We start from the raw sequence: 22,516 nt of genomic DNA on the forward strand, positions 1-22,516 counted from the left end.
CCACGCACTGGTATGTCCGCATAATCTTCTTCCAATTCTGCAAATGGCACAGTTCAGCATCTTTTCCTCCATCCGGTACTGATCGATCGGTTCTCCTCGCCGATCCTGATGGGAATATTGGGTCTCTGCTCCCGGTCTCCGGATCGTCCTCCCTGGCCAGTCTCCAGGTTTTGGTTCGGGTAACCCTGGTCCATTCATCCTCTGACTCAGAGGCACTGCTCCCAGAGGTTCCTGTCTGCTCTTCCAGGTTTTCCCAGATTCTGTGAGCCTGGGAATGGCTGGCAGAATGTGGGGACCTGGTCTCCTGTGTCCTGTGCCGTTGAGAGGAGTCTTCAGATTCCTCCTTGCTGCCAGGATTTGATGGGTACCCCCCCCACTGACCTAACTGGGCAATAGTTTTCAGGATGCCCTTAATGGGCCTACTCTCCTGGGGTTCCCCACTAAATTGCACCGTGCTTGGGTGTCCATACCTGGATGCCCGCCCCTCCATTCCTGGGAGGTACTGGCCTATGAGCCCCATACTTCTGGTTGGATAGTAATCTGCCAACCCTGTGGCCCTGGGCTCATGTGCGCGAGGGGACATGGGGGTGGCAGAGTCCAGGGACTGAGAGATATGAAGGCCTCTGGTACTAGGGCTCCTGAGGTTATGCTCAGGAGTCTCCCTCTCCCAGCGAACCTGGTCTCTATCCGCCCTGCTCCCTGTTGCAATGCAAGAGCCTGCGCTTTCAGTTCCTCAGTTAAGGCCTTACTCGACTCTATCAGTCTCTCCTGCATCGCTACCTGTTGCTGGAGCCTATCATTGTGCTGACAGAGAGCCTCATTTTCTCTCTGTGCCTCCTGATTGGTCCTGGAGTACTGGGCCAGTCTCTGCTGCAGGAGGGTTACCTCCTGAGCTGTGTCCCTATTGGCCTGCTCCTTTCTTGCCAGAGCATCCTCCACCCTCCTGGTGTGCTCTAACAAGTTCTGGTGTTCTTTTTGGAGGTCACCCAGTCCCTCGAGGGCCAGGTGATTTTCTTCCATTTTCCTTTTTAAGTGGCAGACTTCCTGGCCTAAGGTGTCCCTTTCCTGACTAAGAGCCTGCATCTGTGCCGCCAGGTCGTCCCTTTGCCTTTGGAAGGCACCAGCTTTCTGGTGCTCCTGATCAAACTCTGCCTGGGTATCCAGGTCTTTCAGAATCAATGTATTGCTTTCCTCTTTCTCTCTGTCTAATCGAATTTGCAGGGTGGCTACCTGTTCTGTGCATGCCCTGTTGAAGTCCAGTTGTTGCTCCAGCTTTTTCTGGCTCTGCAGAAGGGAGTCCAACCCTTCTTGGTACTCCTACTGCAAGGCCAGAAATCTGGTATCCTGATCAGCCTTCTCCTGTTGCAGTCTATCCATGTCCTCTTTTATTTCAATGATATACTGCCTACTATCATTTTCTGACTCCAGGCTCCCCTGCAGCCTCTGCTCAGAAGAGACCAGGTCAGATTGGACCTTCTCTAACGCCATCTGTCGCTTATTCGCCAGATCTTGGCTTTCAGTACATTTATCCTGCATGTCTCCCATATATAGGTACAGGTATGCCGCTATCCTGGCAATCTTATTGTGTTCATCTTTGGCTTTAGGAGCCATATATAGTTCACTCAGGGCCACATGTAATGGACCCTGATCTCTCCATTTGTCTGACCCTGTTTCAGTGACCTGTTGCGCGATGGCCTGCAACCAGACCGTTTTGTCCTGGTGAGTCCACTCACCTCTCACAAATAGCTTATGTAAGAGGTGCTCCCTCGCTATTTTCATGTCTACCAAGGTCGGCATTCTAGAGATTGATCTCTGTCCTGACTTACAGAAATTAGTATTTTATTTTTGCAAAACAGACCTTTTCCTTAGAGTGTCCGTTTGAAGAGTGCTTTACAGCGTAAAACAGCGTGGTGATCCGACCAGATGTATGTATCCTGTCAGTTAGCACACTGTATTAAGCTGCACAAGTGATAGATCTAACCCAGATGTCCGGCTCGAGCCCCCACTTTGTAAGAAGATTCAATTCAACACTACAGCTAAGTCAATGCCTAGTCTGGGATACTGAATGGAAACCCTTATTGATATATCTTTATGTCCAGTTCATGAGTTCTGGATGACTACCCCTATATAACATCCCTCTCTTAGAATTCCACTGACCCCACTGAGCCAAGAAGTAGTTCTGTTTTGCAAGTTTAAAAGGTTTATTTGAAAGAAAATTAACAGTATATATATATATATCACACTTTTATAATGAATTAATAATTAATATCACACTTAAACATGAGCAGTGATCAACAGTGAATAATGTCCTACTAGTAAACTGATTTGGTTACCCAGGAGTAGTATAAGGATGAGGTAGCACACTTGTGAATAGGAACAGAAGAATAAGGTGGTAGAGAAGGCTTTATATAAGTTCAGATGGATGCAATGTTGAATGAAAATGCAGTACAGAAAATACTCAATATGATTTCAACAAAACAATGTAATCACTTTTCTCTGTCAATCCACTCCCCCCCCCCTTATGCAATGTAACGAAATGAAGAGTAGCACACAGTTCTCAGACATGCAATGAAATGTAATTCAGTTCACCCCAGCAAGCTTAGACTACGGATAGAAGTTGAAACAAAGGCCCAAAATGCTTTTATATGTGCTGGCAACGAAGTGAGGAATATGCTGAAAATGGTTTTATTTCCCTTTAGGAGGTTCAGGGTGAGTGAAAGATACTTGGGATGAGCTCAGGCTCCCTTTAACAATGCTCTAGGAGTAACTAGCAGGTTAAATGAATTTTTGGCAAAGGAAAGCAAGGAAGCTGCTGTTTTCACACGTGGCTGGATTTTTAACCAAATCGCGAATCGCGGCAAAATTCGCGAATGCATGAATCGCGATTACAGCAAAAGTATAAGGAGTAGCAAGTCGGTTCTAGGTTCGTTGAAAAGCTAAGATTCTAAGCTTTCAGAGGAAAGTTAAACCAAGTTTCTCCAAACGGTTCCAAAGATATGAACAATTTTGTAAAGGTCATTTTTCGGATTTAAAGTTAAAAGCTCAGAGTGGCAAGTGACAGCTTTACAGCTGCAGAAATTACAAATGACAGCTATGCAGCTTTGCAAATGGCAGGTGACAGTTAGAAGGCAGTTCTACTTAGATTAAATAGATTGAATTATATCACTGTAAACTAAGAGATTTGGTTTCACACCATCCTAGCTGTACTCACAATGTATTTGGAAGGTCTAGGTCTCACGGATCGGGTCAAGATGGCTTCGGTTATGGTTTCGCCTCGGACGGTCTCTGCGCACAGCGTCTGGTCTCTGCTCTGCTGGTCTGACACTGCTCCTGGCCTGGCTCCTGGATCTCTGGGTACTGCGTCTGTGCACAGCTCCTGGATCTTTCTGCACAGCTTTCTCTGGACACAGCGCTGATCTGCACGGCTCATGGATGCTGCTACCACTGTTAGGTTTGCTGGATGCTGAGGCCTGCTGAGAAGAGTTCTCAGTTTGTGGGTTTAGGCCCTTGCTTTGAGTTCTGAATCAAGTTCTTTGGAGTTTTAAAGTCTAAGTGTTGGATCTGGTATCTTCTGGATGTTGTGTGGTCCGGCAGAGCGTGTTGCAGCAACTGGATTTGAATGTCTCTACCTGTCCCAACAGTCTCTTTTTATGTGTTTTGAAAGTGGGTGTGTGCCTGGGCCTAGCTAAGCCTGCCCCTCTCTACCTGTCATTGGCCCAATTCTCCCCTCTCCCATGATTGGGGGAAGGAAATGTGAGTCAGAGTGATGCTGTAGGTTTTATGGGTCAGAGGATCCTCCCCTGGTCAGTTTGCCCACAAATCTATATTTGACCCGAATACATATTGCACAGATACACAGTTGTTTAAAATTACATGCACCCATCACATATCACATGAGGTATACTCTGTTCAAACTCTGCTCTTCCTGGGGGCTTGCATTCAGAAATGGCAACATTTTGCACTTTTTAACTGGTTTTGCAATATCGGACATTTACCAAAATTTACACACATGTGCGCAAGGAGTGTGGCCATTAATTGATGAAGTGTCAGATTTTTAACATGCAGACATTTGGAGTGAAACCCTATTTTCCTCTAGCAACCCCCCAGATCATACCACCAGGTCCTAAAACCTCTTAAAATGTGGGCAGAAAAATCACAAGAATTATGGTATCATTTAGATAATTTTGACAAGTCCGCACCATGAGTTATACATCTTTCTTAAAATCATATTCTGGCCAACAGTGGTGTGTCTTCCCAGGTCACATGGTGGAGAAACCAGTCTATCCACTTTCTTTAAGGTCAGCCTGTCCTCAGAGGGGCTGCCCCTCCCCGTTTCTGCCAAGAGGAAGCCACTTTACGACCTCCCCTATAAACCATCTGCCTGAGTCAAGGGAGGGCTTTGTTCAAAAGGAAGCCATTTGCGACCACCCTAATAAACCATCTGCCTGGGCCCAGGACAGGCCTTTGTTCAACTCCCTGTAGCTGCTCCACCCCTAATCTAATCAGAGAGGTGACAACTCCTTTTGGCAAGGGGAAGAGTGGCTGAGCAGGTTCTAACTCCTGTGGGGGTAGATGTCAGGCAGAATTCAGTTTCATTAAGCCAGGTTTCAGCTAAATGTCACTTTTTGTCCCCCAGTTTAAGTCTATTACGATTTTTACATACACATTAAATAATTACTTCCTTCAAGTCATTTCAGAGTATAGTTTTACATTGTATCCACCTCTTAGCAAGTCTTTCCTTGGTCTGGTTTTGTTTCATTTGTTCAGTTTTACACAAAAGTCTGGTGGTTTTAAAACTCCGGCTTTCTGATAGTGATGAGTACTGGTAATGCAACCATTTTTGGGATTTAAGAAAATGAATTCCCCACAGTTCTAGGTTGCTTTTGGCAATCAGCATTGCCATTCCCAATGGTTTCAGGCTACTGTGTGGGTAGCCCAATAGTGGTTTTAGGCAGTGCCCTCCTGTTCTCACAACATAGGCAAAAATGGGTGGCAGCCTATTCTTCATGCATTTCCCTGTGCATTTTCTGGGAAGTTCTGGCCATCATGATGTTTTCCATGCCAGTACTGCACAGTTTTCCTATTCTGGCGTACATGTGGGCTTTTTGGCCATCTTGGATTTTCTAAGCCCACAGCACCAAATGTTGCAGCATGATAGCTCAAACGTGGGTCAGGACACCCAACAAAAACTAGTGTTATTAGTAGCTGAAGTGGGTTCTCTATTGGCTAATCCTACACGCAAACTGCCACCAGTGTGCATAGATATAGTTCGAGGGATAGCCTGCCCACATATGGCCACTATTGCTGGCCGGGAAGCAGTGTTTTGAATGCTTAAGGTTGCGGCACGGGGGCCTGGATCAGGTGATGTCAAAGGCCCTGGCTCAGGCAGACATGGATTCCGTACGGGCAAATTAGACAATTTAGGGCTATTCAGCAGATTACAATAAGCTTCCTCCTGCGATAACTGAGACTAGGAGGCCCCTTTGCAGCCTCTGTTGTAGGTTGGTGCACCCCCCAATGCAGCTCCTTTACTTTGGTTTGTAAAAAGAGACAGAAGCCGCTTTTTTTATAGCTGATAGTTCAGCTATCACAAGATCGCACTTGCATCCTGTTACCCTTGGGTTTTCGTCCTCATCTTGATGGATGGCAGAGGTTAAAGTCATTCCATGGCAGGCTAGGGAACAGGGAGGATTAGCCCACAACCGGGGGTCATGATGAGTCTGCATAGCCTCCTCCTCGTCGATGAAATCTCTTATGACAGTTAGAGGCAACAACATCCCTCCACTGCAGTTCTGCTAACATACTACATGATGCCAGGGTCTGAGCTGCACTGATTTCAGTCACATCAGATTTATTTGGGACAGTGTGTGGAGTAATATCAATGACAATACCAATGTTGTCTGTACAGGACCCCTGTATCTTGTCTGCAGTAGAGTTGGTGAGAGTTGTAGTTATAAAAGTGGAAACAGTAGGCTTGTGACTCTTTTCATCATCTTTGCTCGGGTTACCCCACAATGGAGAACCAAATTGAACGTCAGGTGGCATTCTACTGGTTCTACTGATTGAATCATATTCAGCAGGAATGTCAGAATTAACAGCTGTTTCCTTGTCGGAGTGAACAGTGGTCCTTATTGGAGGTGGGGTGTGGTCTAGACCACAGCAGCATACGGAGGCCCTCCTGGGCCAAAACCGTGACAAAAATGGGACACAAAACCTGCACCCTTGGCCTCCGCTGGCTTTGGCCCTGGTGGGGTGAACAGTGGTCCTTATTGGAGGTGGGGTGTGTCCTAGCCCACAGAAGCATACGGAGGCCCTTCTGGGCCAAAATCTCTGCAAAAACAGGATGCAACACCCGCGCCCCTGGTCTTGGTCACCGCGGGCTTCTGTAAAGAAACACTGGCAATGTCAACAGTTTTGGCTTTTATGTACGCATGGAAAAGGCATTTTCTAACAATTGCCATCATGATACTATAAGGCCTAAGTAGGCAACAAATGGGGCAGAGTTTTAGTAATAGAGTGCCAGACAAATGCCTATTCAATGCTAATATAAGAGCCACGACTATTGGCTTTGCCAATGCTCGTGTATACACTGTCCTTTTACAAGAACATGGAAAACTGTCTATCCATCTCCACCATAGTTTCCCTACAAGCAGATTTAAACTAATGCTGGTTCAAAGAAATTAACTTGGCACTCTCAGCCAGATCAGCACGATTCCAGGGAGCAGATGACTTACATTGCAACTGTGCAGAGTAATCTGCACCGCCATTTTCCTGGTGGCTGCTTACACATAAGTAAATGTGCCATTGAAGTCAATCCTGATCGAAATTGACATCTCTCTTCTTCAAAGGAATACAAAGTACAAACAAATACAGATCACCCGGTGCAAAATGCCACTTGGACCAGTCTGTAGGCGAAAAGGCTGATCCTGCATCAGTCATTTGGTGCTAATATTATTCACTCACTGTCTGGCCGGCACAACTGTTGGTGCTAGATTGCCAGGCACTGGTGAGCTTGATATCATCTGGCTCAAGAATGTAAGCATTACTGAAAGTACACTAATCTACAAGATGAAGAATGAAAATAGGAACTTGGGGTAGGTTGTCAAAGTGGGGCCATTTCCCTATTAGTGAGGTGCATTCGTGGTGGCCGGTACTGGAATTGCCTTCTTTGCTGTAGGCCCGACCAGTCGTGCACTAGCATATGAGTGGTTAATACTCATGTAGACAAGAGTGCTACTCTTGGGGATCCAGGTGCATTTGTGCACCTTTTTGAGTGTCTTAAAAAAAGCATTGCAAGTAAAGATTATGGTATGCTGGGGGAGCTGTATGCGTGGATATAACTAGGATGAAAGCAAGTTCTTCAGGTGAGGACTGAGGTGTATTGGCAAACCTGCATGATAGTCCTCTACTGGAATAGCAGGAGGTGCTGCAGCCCAGGAAAGGGGTGTATTGGCAGTGGACCCCAGTGCAAGAATTAAGTGGATTTCCTTGGGTCAGGATGAATGTGTATTGTGGAGCTCCATGTATGGTGATCAGTAGTGGAACAGTGTAGGAGCTTTCCCCCTGAACAAAGTTGAATTGACAGTTTCCGCAAATGCACCACTGAAGCCAGCAATGAAAGCATACAGGGCCTCATTACACGGTAGGCGGTAAGGGTTTACCGGTACCAGTATTTTACTGGTACCGGTAAACCCTTACCGCCTTACTACGAGGTCCCTTTGCGGGTTGGGGAATTTAACGCCTGCTTTTTGCAAGCACCTTACTGGCTTCATGTCCACCCTCTCTTCAAGCGCCAACACATAGCCCATAACATAACACAAACATAATCACCAGGCAGCACAAGTCTGGCTAAGCTTCCTCTCCAAGGTGAAACAGCTTCCATTCAATACCCAGGCCTCCTTCTTCCCCATACACTGTTGGTGAAGGCAACACTCGGCTGATCAGCCTCTATGAATCCACCTTCAATCCCTGAAAGGATGTCCTACATGCAGTTACTAGCAGGATCACTAATCAATACAAAGTCGATCATATCAACATCACTGTAGTGACTACAGTAGCTTTCTCTCCCAACCCATATTGAATTAAAGAGAGTAATTTACAAATCTTGCAATGGTAAGAATTCAGGCTACCTTCAGCAAATCTCTCATTTCTGGTCACCTGGACACCATTGATAAATTCTGCATCTCAAGGGTAGAGACTTTGGAAGGTGATATTACTGTTACTGTTATTATATAATATTTGCACAGACCTAGCTTCGGGAAAGAAAATATGTATCGTGATTGTATCGTGCCTCATGGTCTCCAGACCACATTTGATTGACCTGTGTTGTGCCTTATGGTCGCGAATAGACCACACTTGCTACCCTTGCCTATTAGCAACACCACCCACATCATGTATTGGTGCTTACCTACTCTCATCCACCTACTGTATATCCACACTAGACGCTGGACTAGTCAACCCATTCCATATCCTAATCCAGACACTTACATCTGTACAAGTATGATAACCACCACCCTCACTTCATGACCTAGCACCATGACACCTGCTAACCTGTATTTGGATGATCCAGCACTCTGGATACGCCACTTTGCCACTAGACCTACACCTAACCAACCTTGTACTATTGCTATCAGAAACACTAGATTGAATTCTAGAACTAGCCTACCGTTCATTCCATGCTCCCACCACCCTAGCACTTATAACAGTAACATTAGATTGAACTCCAGATCTCGTCGACCTACCTTTCCATGCTCTTTCCACCCTAGCATCTTAACTAGAAACTTTAAATTAAGAGCCAGCAGTATGAAACACTCGCATATTGACCACAACCTTGCCAATTCGACCACTGACCCAGACAAGTTAGCCCAGACCCATTCGCATGACCTACCTATACCACTCGAAAAATATCCACAAAAAGACAAACTCATTAAAGCAGCCTTGGTGAATGCTAGGTCTCTTCCTGCCCGTACTCTTGACATCCCTGACTTTATATCTCATGAAAAGCTCGATCTCCTTGCAATCACGGAAACCTGGCCTAATGCTGCCTCCGGTCCATCCCTTGCCCTTGCTATACCCAATGATTATGCTATTATTAGATGTGACAGAAACACTTCTCAAACCAAGGGAGGTGGACTCGCCCTGATATTCAGAAACACATTCGACATTAAAGTCATCCAGGACGCTCAAATCCCCTCTGCTGAATCCTTGTCTTTCAAGCTACCTCTATCTCCCAACCATCCAGCAACTATGCACCTTATTTACCGACCACCAGGTCCCATCTCCTCATTTATAGAGGACATTGCATCACTCATAACCACAGATACCAAACCCAACTCTCAAACCATCTTACTTGGGGACTTTAACCTTGGTTTTAACGACCGTAAGAACACCAACGCCCATGACCTAGACAACACCTTATCTGACTTGGGTCACACGCACATTATTCACGAGCCCACTCATATCAAAGGCAGAACACTGGACTGGCTCACTCACCTCAATTGCTCTATTGACCTCCTACCCAACGGCCCATGCATTTGGTCGGATCATCACAAAATAACATTCTCCATCAAAGCCAACACACCTCACCTGGCGCCTATCATCACCCCAGCCACCAGCACAAGAAATAAGAAAGATATTACACCTGATAAACTCTTACCGATATTACTCCCCATCCTGAACAATATCGACTCAGATGCTGACCCCACAGTCTTAGTGGATATCTACAACCAGGCTATACTCAAAGCACTGAACACCATTGCCCCGCTAAAATTGCGGAAACCCAAACCACAGCGGCACCTTAACACCTGGTTCAAGCCGCAGTTAAGAGAACTACGCAAATCCAAGAGAACCGCAGAGGCACATTGGAAAAAACACCCCACAGCATCCAATAAGACTGAGCTGACCATAGCCTCCTTTAGCTACAAAGAAGCCATCTTTCTTGTTAAAAAAGACACATACAATAAAAGGATTACACAAGCGGAATCCAATACTAAGGAACTTTTTAAGATTTTGAAAGAACTAGAATCCCCCATTGCACCCATAGACAAATGTGTTACAGATGCACTATGGTGTAGTAATATCCAGAAGGCTCTACTGGACAAAATAGCTTGCCTACAATCTAAAATCAATGCAAAAAAATCCCTACTACTAGCTGATCCGGACTATAAACAACTGCCTAATAAATCACCCCCTTTCAAATCAACCTGTAAACCTTTCAGCTTCTCACACCTCTCAATCTGGGAAATAGAAAACATCATCAGGAAACTTAAACCCTCAAATTGCCAAGGTGATGCCTGCCCTGCACCGATCATCAAAGCTGCTGCGCACGATCTGGCACCATTCATAACCAACCTCATCAATGCCTCCTTCAAAACTGGAGTAGTACCTGATAACCTAAAAGATGCGTGGGTCATCCCACTCCTTAAAAAAACCCAGTCAACCCATCTAATTATAGGCCGATAACAACGGTTCCTTTCCTTTTAAAAATACTGGACAGAGCAGCCTATTTACAAATACAGGACTACTTAGAATCAAACAATCTCCTAGGACTTAGGCAATCAGGTTTCCGACCGAGACAAGGCACGGAAACTGCATTAATTGATCTCACTACCCAGATCCAAATCCTGAAAGACAATGGCAAACTTGCACTCCTCTTACTGCTTGACCTGTCAGCAGCTTTTGACTTGGTCACCATCTGAAAACTGCAGCACACTTTTCAGACGCAGCCACGGCTTGGATGAGTTCCTTCTTGGCAAACAGAACCATGAGGGTCTTCTCTCCCACTGATTCTGCTGAACCCTCACCAGTACCCTGTGGAGTCCCACAAGGCTCGTGCGTGTCCCCGACACTCTATAATATATTCACAAAGCCCCTCTTTGATATCCTTGACTATCTGAGTGTCACGTATACCAATTACGCGGATGACACCCAGATACTCATTCCTATCTCGGGCAACTATAAAACAGACAGCAAAACTCATAATGAAATCTACTCAGTAATCCAAGCATGGATGGCACATCATGGACTCTGTCTCAATGATGAAAAGACCGAGTTGATCATCCTTGGCACTCACGCCAAACTCAAAAATCTCAAACCCGCATTTAGATCCTTCACCATAGATGGCAATCTCATCCCCGTGTCAAATAACACCAAAACCCTTGCTGTGTACATCGATGCCACCTTATCCTTCACCAAACAAACTAATGCAGTAGCATCATCAGCCGCTTACACCTGTAAACTGATCACTGCATGTAGGCCATTCATCTCCTCCCCCAATTGCATTACTCTTACTAGAGCATTAGGTCTATCCAAGGTAGACTATTGTAATGCCCTTTATTTAGGCCCTAGCCACAAAAATATAAACAAACTGCAAGTAATACAAAACAATGCCATCATGGCCGCCCTCAACATCCCTAAAAAGTTGCACATCTCTGAGACCAGATGCAAACCACATTGGCTCCCGGTCAAGCACAGAAACTCCCTTAAATCTCTGGCCCTTACTCACAAAGCTAGGGCCAACCTCGCACCAGCCTACCTCACCAACCAACTTACACCTCACACCTCTTCAAGACCACTTAGAGCAGCACAAGCTAACACCATGTCCATACCGAGATTCAAACTTCACAACTCGGGTGGTACCAGCTTCCCTGCACAAGCCTCTAAATTATGGAACACAATCCCTGTGCTCTTGCGAGCAGAACCGTCATTTAACCTATTTAAACACAACACGAAGTGTTGGCTTCCCAACTTTGACAGCCTAACCGCCTGCTCTCATCACCATGATTGACCGGCACCGGCATACTCTTGTAATTAATGTATTTATACTAGACTATGTATGTACGCATCTGCATCACCAAGATTGTACCTACCTGTAACTTTACTGTAACTTACCTTATTGACTACTTCAAATTGTAACTGTAACCAGATCTAACCTATGCGCCCGTATGCCTCTGGGCCTGGAGGCGCTTTACAAATAAAATAAATACAAATACAAATACAAATACAAAGGAGCGCTTTACAAGTCATGATGAGGGAAAAAGATTGCAAGGGAGAGGGGAAGTCACAGTGGGGGATGGTGGGCAATCTGACAGCCAAGGTATCTCCAAGCAACCAGGGGGGAGCAGGTGACCCAGACCCAGATACGTTCTGGGGCAGTGGAGGGTGTGTGGACCTTGGTGTTAGGGAGGAGTAATTCCTTGAAGAGGATGGTCTTCAGCTCCTTCCTCAAATGTAGAAGGGAGGGGGCAGGTCTGGTGTTCTAGAGTGGGTACATAGTCACAGAAGCCCGGTCTTCAGTTTCTTTCCTGAATGCACCAGACGAGTACATGCCTGTGCATTTCATTGCTTCTGGTGGATCATAGGCCTCTGCAGATGCTCGGTCTTTCAGTGAGGTAGCTTGGGGATTTGAGGGTGACAGCCTTGTATTTCCACTAGCCACCATATGCTCCACAATCCAGACTTTTAGGGAAGAACAACAAAAAACGTTTAATGCTCCTATATATCCCCTTTTATACTTTAAACCAGTATCTTCATTCCCAGTTCCCTTTAGCCTTGCATAAGTTCATACTAGTCTGTAGAAATATACCTGCATGATTCTGTAACCTAGAATGTCTTGACAGGTTTATCCTGTACTACGTAAAGTACTCTGATGCCACTTAGAACATGAATGGCACTGCATACATTCTCCAAGTAGAATTAAAGTAATTTTGGACTTAAGTGTGTGTTCATTCCTGAACGAACAAGTCGAGAAAAAGCCCTGCAAGAAGCCAGCAAATGTTAAAAGTGGCAGCTCCACCGGTTATTGGGTGGACAACCAAATGTTAAAACGGATGCAAACTACTGTTAGGAGGTGAAAGAACATTTCAGCCACAAGTTCCTTGTGTAACCTAGGGGGCTAGATCCTAGGTTGTCAAACCCTAGGACTCATCCCAGGAGTAAGGTAAAGTGGTCTTGCAGTGCACCCTTCTGCCAATGCTAGCTCTACTGCACATATTTTTGTAAAGAAGATGGTTGGGGTTGAGTGCTGGTGGGATAGATGGAGTGACAGATAAGAATAACCTTTGGTTTTGGTGAGGTTAGTTTGGAAGCACGCATTACCTGCGTGTCAGGAGAAATTCTCTGTATGCAGAAGATAAAAGGAGGGTGAGGTGTGTTATCAATAACGGAGTCTCCAGCGTGGGAGAGCCAGGGTGCAGATGATGTACAGCCTAATAAATATCACGAGGAAGATTTGACAAACCCTGCCCTCTTTCAAGGCCCAATCTGATGGCAAAGCTCTACCAGTGGCCATCATTCGTCTCCAGAGGGAACTGAGAAGCCAGCAACCCCTACCCTTGACTTGACAGACCCAGACAAATTGAAAGCACTCAAAACTCCCCGACTTGCCAGACGTCTTGCTACCCTGCCCTTGAGAGGACCGGGCACGAAGAGCCTTAAGCACTGTACACCAGTGTAATAGCAAACTACCATACTAGAGACCCGTGCTTGCTACTTGAGATAAAGGACAGCAAGGAACACTGCAAATATACAAAGGACTGGAAAGTAAAGACCATACCCCAGTTCCAGCATGACTGCTCTTCTTCAGCAGTGGCAACACAGTGACTCTTCTTAATTGAAGACACTCTTCATCACCACCTGAACCTGTGCCTCAAAACCTCAGAACTAAAACTGCCTCCACAGACCTCTCACCTTGCATGGACCAGACCGCCAGCAAGCAGCAGTCCCAAGCAGCCGAGGAAAACAGAAGCACACTCCGATTGTCTTCAGAAAGGTACATTAGTGATTCCAAAGGAATTTTATAACTAACATTAGCACTCTGCAGGGGGGCGCCAGTCAGTAAGGAGGATTAGAACACCAGCTGTCCTGTACAGTCCAAGCCCACGTTCTGAGCTGCCTGGGCAGCCGGCGCCATCTTCCCAGCCCTGCTGCACCTCCCACTTCATCTCTTAGCACCAGTGTAGTTTCCTACACAGGTGGTAAGAATTTTTTTTTTTAAATAAAAAAAGAAACTTACCTTATAAGCGTGGCTCGATGCCATGCAGTCCTGTTGGACAGGAAGCCCGTTTTCAATTTTGAAGACTTCCAATATCATCAATATAGAAAGCAGACTTCCTCTCCAACAGTGCTGCACAGCGTCGGCCCGTGCTTCTAAGGTAAGTTTATGTTTTATTTTAAATATACACCATTAGCACCCGAGTAGACAACTACACGTGTACTAATGGTGACATGCCCCTCGGTAGCGGGCCCACCCTGTAGGTAACAGTCTGCCACCCTTGTTAAGGGATCCTCGCTGCGTTAGGGCCCTTAACTTGGGCAGTGTGCCATTACCTACAGGGTGGGCCCACCACTGAGGGGCTTCTTGCCTCATTAGGACCTAACTTGAATGTTCAGTCCCATCCTTATCATTCAGTACCACTCGCCATTAGAATCAGTATCTCACTCAACCAATCAGAAGTTCACCCTGCTAATGTCCATAGAAGGAAACCAATGAAGCTTATGTAAATACACGGGTATCCTTGGGTTATAAACATCAACCTCTGTACTGGAAATTCCCAGTTGTTGTTTGACATATTGGGTGACCCTAATGGTAGTGTAGAGCTCTCCAGGATGCCCCAGGAGACTTCACTGGTGAACCGCACTGGACACCTGCAAATGGTCATTAAAAACCTTCGATGAAACAAAGCTTATTTTCATAATCACCTGCCTGTGAAGATCCTGTTATTCAAAGAAATGGTGAAGTATTGTGGATTCATGTATAAACCAATCCCATCCTAAGAATTGAACTTGTCAGCCTGACCACTGCGACCCAAAGGCGAGTGAAGGTAAAGAAACTAGGCATCTAGATTTAGGAAGGTGTCCTCACAACCTGAACACTGGGCTGAGAGAATGCTCATATCTCCAGTGCCCCTACCATCTTTTTTCAGCTATATATGTGATAAAGTACCGCCTGATGTAAGTTATAAGGATACTGCAAGTCACCAAAGAGTTTTGTGACCAAATAGTGGAAGGAGAGCCGAAGGTCGAAGGCCACAGAACTTCAAGGTCACTTGCTATATCCTTTTTGTGTATGGTAAGGGATATTTTATTCCTTATAATACATGACCACATTCCCTTTTATACTGCGCTTCTTGCATACAATTTGTAAGAGATCCAAAATTTGCTGATTCATATAATCAATATTGAATCTGTTTGGATTTTAAAAAGCAAAAATGCAGCTCCTAATCTGTTGCAGAAAAATGTGCAAGCACTTTATTAAATGTATCGAAAAAAAAGTGTATTTCATGCTTTAGAATACATGCAGATTCTTGCTCACATGATATTAGCACACAAATGACACATTTTACCATAAACAGTTCCTTGTCACTTAATGTCTATAAAGTAACACAGAAAACTATTCTGCAAGTAAGGATTTTGAAAAGCTTTTCACCTTTGAGTGCTGCAGTGACAGGTGGAATTCTCTCTGGTGGGTCAAGTAGCAGGAATTGTGACGTCACAACTGAAGTGTAATAACTGATTAGAGAGTGGCTGTGATGTCATTTTCTTATTACAGCTCAGTTGTAATGTCACAACTAGCCTGTAAAAATAACATTATCTCCATACTTGTGCATAGATATTGCAGGCGGCCATGTATTATTTTTGTGCAGCACAGCTGGCAGTTTCTTCTTCAAACCGTAGATTGAAATCCCTAGGCAGTCTTATGGGTCATTTTACCAAATTCTATGCCATGTTGGCAATTAATGACATGCCTCCCAAATGCCAACCTTTAAATGGTCAGTTCTAATAGTATGTGCATTTTGTGCGTTTGTTCTTTGTCCCTTGTAGAAACCCATTTTGTTTAATGCAGTCCACCAAGGAGGTGAATCTTGTCATTCTTTAGTACCCGCAACTGCTCCTTTTCAACTTTATAATGGTGGGAAGTGATAGGCTGGGATCCTGAGGAAAGGAACAGCTAATACACCGAGAGTCCCTTTTGACCCCCCTTTAGATGGAATTATGAGCATTCCAACAATGTCACCGGACTGTAATCACGCAGTTCAGGAGATACTCACGGCTGAGAATTGCAGGCTTCAGTGCAGCCCCGGCGCTGAGTGGCAAGTAAGAGTATGGCATAGAGTGATGTTGGGAATGGAGAAAAGCATTGGTGGGGCAGTGACAGCTTGTGGCTGGACCTGCACGTTGGAGCTTCTAGTGGAGGAAGTTGCAGACAGACAGGGATGCAGCAGTGACTTCTAGGAGCCTGTCCACAGTCCAGTTTAGGCTGAAATTCAGTGAGTTTCAGTAGACAAAATGATAATAGTGACACCCAGTGGCCTATCAGTGTATTGCTCATTCTGAGAATCTGTGAGGGGAGTGGTAAGACAGCAATGATAACCCTAGGCAATCAGGCAAGTTACAGCCATTAGCTTCTGGGTGAGGGGCAGATAAGCACCAATGCAAAAAAATACCACCAGCGGCGGATTTTACCGGCAACCTCATAATGAGGCTCATTGTCCTCTAGCCCATGCAATGCTGGCTCGTTAGCAATTGTTACCCTGTCAACACTCGTCCTCAGTTGGCCTAGCCGAACCATGATGTTCTGTCCTAAAGGTCTTTAAGGCCCTTTAGCGATTAATCAGCCTGTCCTCCTGCACAAAGTATGTCCTGCTTCACCAGAGTTGGAGTGGGGATGTATTACTTTCGGATTTTGTACAGAAATTCGTGTGTTTAGCACCTTCCATTGATAGCAATAATGAAGGCATGGACTTGGCTAGTAGCAATGGCAGTTTAGTACACATGACAAATTATACCAACATTAAAGATTCGCTCTAGTCCTGGTGGATTTCTGCTTGGCTGGCTTCCTTCCTCCCATGTTCAAGTGGAACCTTAGGCACCCAGTGGCCATTCTGTGAATGGCAGTAGTTTGGGAAACAGACAGACCCCGGCGCATCAGTGCCACCCAGTGATCATTCAGCATATTGCGTAGAAAGCTGTAGTGCCAGCATCGCCACGCGAGAGGCAGAGAGAGGTTGGCTCTGTAATGGGGACAGGAAAAGTGGTTCACTGTCTGCCCTTAGACATGAAAGGCGACACTAGTTTCTGTTTTTGTTGTGGACGGAGTGGGATGGGCGTCCAGTGTTCATCTTTGGGCATCACCCTTTCCGGAGTTTTCCCAATTTCTGATTGGTCAGTGCTCCAGTGGGTGAGCAGATAATGCTGCTGTGCAAAGAACCATCTCTGCATGCTTTGTGGATTAGGGTACGGGTATCTAAATCCTGTGTATGATGAGCCTCCCTTGAGTGAAGATATTGTTTCTCCAGCCCCACCCCAAATATCCTAGAGGTGCTTATATTTTGTATTAAAAGAAGTCCATTAAAAAGCCTCATGCCCCACCTGGACATCTTCTATGGTTCCCCAGGGGGTGCCAGCGGCACAGTTTGAGGACCTCTTAGTTAGGGTGACTTCTTGGGCAAAGACAGGGGGGCTAGTGCAGCAGTCATAAATCATGGGACTGACACGGAGAGGATTGGTGGGTGAAAAATCACAGAGTATGCCTCCTTCCTCATTCCACCCTGATTTGGTGTACCAGTTTCACTCACGGGGCACATTTCCAGGGCAGGTTCCCCTGTTTTCATTAGGGGCTCAGGATTGGGAGCAGGACGCCCGTTCGCAGCTCCCATGGGGCGCATGGGAGACGCGTGTAAACACTTACGAAGTTTTCTCCTCCAGATTCAGGAAGGTCTGAATGACGAGAGGTAGCTCCGACTTCACGATGTAGAGGTAGCTGGACATAGCTGCGGGGAAGAGAGAGCGCGTTAGAGGCTGTCGGAGCACATCGCCATTAGGAGAGTCAGGCTTAAAAGATACCAACCCACCCCCAGCCCACGAGGGGCAACACAGGAATCTGATGAAGAGCAGCACAGTCTTCTTTGAGTACAGGGCCCTCCACCCCTTGCAGTGCCTCCTCAGTGCTATATGAGTGAGGGCTTCATTGTACCTCCACCCCATCACTAGTACCGGCCCGAAGCGGCGTGGGTCTCCTCGTACCATTTAAATCAATATAGAGGCTGGAAGAGTGAAACAAGCCTGGTTGAAATGTATGATATATGAATAGGTCTTTAAAAGTATCAACCTGTACTTGTCACCCTTTCCACCTTAAGGAACTATGCACTTTTAATTATGTATAGGATGTACCTGGAAATATTGCCTACAATGTAGTTAATAACATTTACATATAAAAGCACTGCCATGGGAGTGCTGTAAGATTCTTACAGTCCCAGGGTCCATCCAGCAGAGCATGTTTAGTACTCTAGCAATTTCCTACTGGAATGGGATAGTGTGAATGCACTTCCTCCTAGCAGTGGTATGTGGGATAGTGTAAGTGTACCTAGTAACAGAAGTGCCATGTGGATGCTACTGTACTACAGCAGTGTGGGCTTACTCACAGCCTTGCCCTACTAAGGCACTGAACTAGTGTGTGCTACCACATCACACTGCTGTAATGCTCCAGCAATGTGAGCTTTATCATAATGCTGTCATGCTGGTGCTTCAGGGATATAGCAGTGTAGGCATTGCTGCAGCAGTACCATTGTATAATCACTAAGGACCCCAGTATTGTGATTTTCCTCACAGCAGTGCCATCTCAATTCTACAAGCCTTGTTAGACCTCCTTCGCAACTTGCCTTCAACTCTTAAATCACTATTATTCAACCTTATGGTCCTTGTGCGCTTTATAAATACCACATACAATACAATACAATATAATACAACACCCCTTGTCTATTTTCTGAAATAATGCAAAAGTGCCTTACCCCCAATGTTCTGCAGTGTGATTGCAATGGCTGCAGCCAGCTTCCCGGGCGTGCCAAAGGCCCTGAATCCCAGCAGTTCATAAGCTCTGATTCCTGAAGGTCGAAAACACAGATATGCAAATGTTAGGATCAGCATCAGAGAGGCCCTGCTAAAGACAGCGGCCCTCATTACGACCCTGGCGGTAAGGGGTTTACGCCAGCGTTAGCTGCGCCGACCCCTTACCGCCAACTACGAGTTCCCAAAGCGCCATGGTCACTTTTCCGCCCGCTTTTTGCGGGCGTAAAAATCCATGGCGCTATGGGACCTTGGTGTTAATTACGCCACCGTAATGTACGGTGGCGTAATTAACGCCTTCCCCACTCCCATTGAGCCCTATGGGGCCGAAATGGGAATGGGGAAGGGTAAATGGGTCAATGGGGACTTACCGCCCCGCCAACCTCGGAATGGGGCGGTAAGTCCACCATCCGCCATGGCGTAAACGGACTTTACGCCATGGCCGAAAAGTCCGTCGATGGCGGAAAAAATCCGCCAGGGTCGTAATGAGGGCCAGCATCAGTTTGGACAGTGACAGTAGTTAGGCACATAGAGCATGTAGGCTGGTGCACTGCAGGATGTCCTTAGCATAGGTTTATATAATGATGCCCAAGGAAAAAGAAATGTGTTAATTAATTGTTACTGCTCTTTACATGGTTCAGTTCGCTCTTCATTTTTCACCACTAATCGCTTAGCAGTTGTCACCTAATGTCATCATAGGCACTCTGTTTCCTGTTATGTGGAAAGCCACGTTTCAGTGGGATGGTTGTCCAAAAGCCGCTTAGCTCTGCCAGCCTTTATGTTGGCTTGGGAGGATAGCTCAGGGGCAACGTGCTCGCCTTGGAAGCAAGAGGAAACGGAGAAACACAGGTTTGATCCCTGATGCTGCGCTTAGAAACCTCTGGGTATTAAGTGCGTTATAAATAACCAATCGTATCAGTGCAGGAGTATATGCTGTCTGCTTTCTGTTCGAGATGAACAAGCACCATTTCTGAAGAAGCTGCCTAATCTCCATGATAAGTAAGGGGTCGAATTTTGAGTGTAGTATACAGACATTGTCGAAACAAATAAATAAATAATTGTCAAACGAGATGTATTCTGGGACTGTGTAAACTGGGAATACAAACTTGTGAAAACTGTTGACAAACTGGCAGTGTCAAACATGGTAGATACGGGGAATTGACCAATATTTTTCACACGGTGGGTGGTGGGATGCGCTGATTCGCTCTTTGAAACAACTATTTTAGCTGTATAAGCACCGTGTGCATGAACAATAAAAAAAATTAAATAAATGCTTCTCATGAATCCTGTGTTGCTTTCCATTTGCCTCGCTGCACAATCGAGCTCTCTGGTTTCTTGCTTGCCACTGGAGTCAGTCTGCTTCTGGCTTAGCACAGTGGTATCAGCATTATTCAAAGGACCCCTGGTCCACCACAGTTCGGTTGTGGTCACGCCACCACTCAGTTCTCCTTCTGGATAAACATGTCTTGCATCCGCATTTGTTTCTCTCCTCTCTATGATTAGCGAAGGAGTCTCTGTTTTGTTCTAGGGAGCTATTCTCTGTCACCATCTGGTTGTGGTTATGGTTACACCAGCACAGGGTTGTCTCCCTCTCTGTAAGCACAGATGATATCTGTGTTGATTTCCCTTCTCTAGTTTTCTATCTGTATTTTGCTTTCTCTCAATCTTGGAACGCCAAGCGTCCAATTCTGTAGTTTGCTTTGTCTCGGCCACAGGGTACTGCACGTCCACTCTTTTCTTCATATAAGCCAGCAAGCAGTTTTGTATCTCGCGGACTTCCCCCTTTTGCCTCTGTCTCATCCCCTTTTCTTTATGATGTAGCCGTGGGACTTACCCAGCAGAATTCAATTTTCCTTCTTCTTTGTTGGTTCAGCATTCTATATTCATCCACAGAGCGTTGTCTCATTAAAGTTTTTTTTTTTCTTTCATAGGAGTGTCAGAGTTTTTGGACAACGATAATACATGTAGGTGGTTTCTTCATAGCTTTATTTACTGGATGTGCTTGAAGAGGTACTGTTAGATGGCTTTGTAGGGTGTTTCTCACAGTAACAGGAGACCGTGTCCCCCAAAGGGGAAGTCTCTCCCTGTGAGGCCCCACTTGCCTTGACCCTTAGGGAGGGTGTTGCAGGGCAGGATGACCTCCCTAGCCTCACAGGGGGATCCACCTTGTGGAGAAGGGATGAATTCCCGAGATTCGTCATGATACCCAGAAGCTGCTTTTAGCGCCTGCTTATCCAATCTTAATTTCGAGCCCTGCACATGCATTCCATTCATTTGTATGGCAGACAAGACACACAGTTTGTAAATTACAATTCTGCCTCCCCCTTCTTCCCTGTTATACATATACTCCAGCATTTATGCCAGCATGGCATTTGCATGCTGGCATAAACGCTATGGATTCCGATGGAATCTGCCTGCTTTTTACACAAGCAAAAAGCAGGAGGATTCCCTAGGAATACCTTGTAAACGCTGCCTGCCTTGCATAAATGGCAGGTAGAATACACTGTTTAATGGTGTACTGCAAAAGTAAGACATAAAGGCGATTAGATTATGCTTCTTCATTACACCTCCCTTCTTCACTCAAATGTGCACATTATGAAAATTACACAAGGGACTTGCTTGCACAAAAGTGTAAACATAAGAGGTCCCCTTCATGTAATTTATGGGAATTTTAAAATTGTGCCACTTTTTGTGATTGTGCAAATAGGGAATGTACTTCGGAGGGGGGGGGGTGTAAATCAGCCATATATTGTGGTCGACTATATCACAGCAGCCAACATAATGGAACTATGCTCTGATTGTGTACACTACAATAGTTTAAGTGGACCCACAATAAAGGGGTTGTCAAATTTTGTGAATGCTATGAATGCCAGTCAAATGTATTAATCGGCACATTAATGTCATCACACACATTGCAACATCTAATTTGATTAACACGAGTGAAGGAGAAACTCTTTTCCTAAACACATACAATATCTACCTGTAGCTATCCAAAACAATAAAACAATACAATCCATTATTAAAACCGCTCCTGACATACCTACAATAAAAAGCATGGTTAAAATAGTAGCTATCAATATACATTTGGGGTGGAAGAGAGCTGAGCTCTTTATCCACGTCCACCTCTCACAAAAGCCCCATGCAGGGTCTTAACTCATGACCCTTTACCTGATCCTCCAGGCGTTCCATAAAACAGTGCTGCTGTAGAGGTAACGTTAAGCCCACTGAACTCTAAGGCCCATTCAAAGGGCTCTTTAGTGCCTCTATTTCCGTGGTCCCTTAACAATGGCATCAAGTACTTTACCCTCAAAGATACAGGCAGCAAAAACACAACATGCTCCGTCTCCGAGGATCGGAGGTCGCATAAACACAGGCATGAGGACATTTACACTATTTCCATCTTCTTCCCTCACACTCCTGGATGTGTCATTCCCTCTAAATAAGAGTTAAGAACCGAAGAAGACCCCCGTGTGGGTGATTGGCTACTGAGTTTGTTGCTTCTTTCTAGAAGAGAGAGAGCGCGTCTTTTCATGCGAAGGACAGCACCACAGATATGAAGACATATGAGGTACATTTAATAATTTATATATTTAGCTGAACCTTGTTATCCCTCTTCTTTCTTTTCTCTTTTTCTCTCTTCTTTTCTTGTCTGCCCCCCTTGTAAATATAATTGCTT

General features: G+C 45.5%; 1 protein-coding gene across 2 annotated transcripts in view; it reads right to left on the reverse strand.

The window, feature by feature from the left end:
- Positions 1 to 22,516, reverse strand: part of SLC38A3 (solute carrier family 38 member 3) — a 558,646-nt gene that overhangs the window by 140,644 nt on the left and 395,486 nt on the right. For both annotated transcript variants that reach the window (XM_069644136.1, XM_069644135.1), the window contains exons 6-7: positions 18,786 to 18,878; positions 17,687 to 17,768 (exon numbers count right to left, since the gene is read on the reverse strand). In XM_069644136.1, coding sequence (XP_069500237.1) covers positions 17,687 to 17,768; positions 18,786 to 18,878 — 175 coding nt within the window. The remainder of the gene's footprint in view (positions 1 to 17,686; positions 17,769 to 18,785; positions 18,879 to 22,516) is intronic.

The sequence above is a fragment of the Ambystoma mexicanum genome, chromosome 2p, assembly GCF_040938575.1.
Source record: "Ambystoma mexicanum isolate Mex_15411 chromosome 2p, UKY_AmexF1_1, whole genome shotgun sequence".
In the NCBI taxonomy this organism is placed as follows: domain Eukaryota; kingdom Metazoa; phylum Chordata; class Amphibia; order Caudata; family Ambystomatidae; genus Ambystoma; species Ambystoma mexicanum.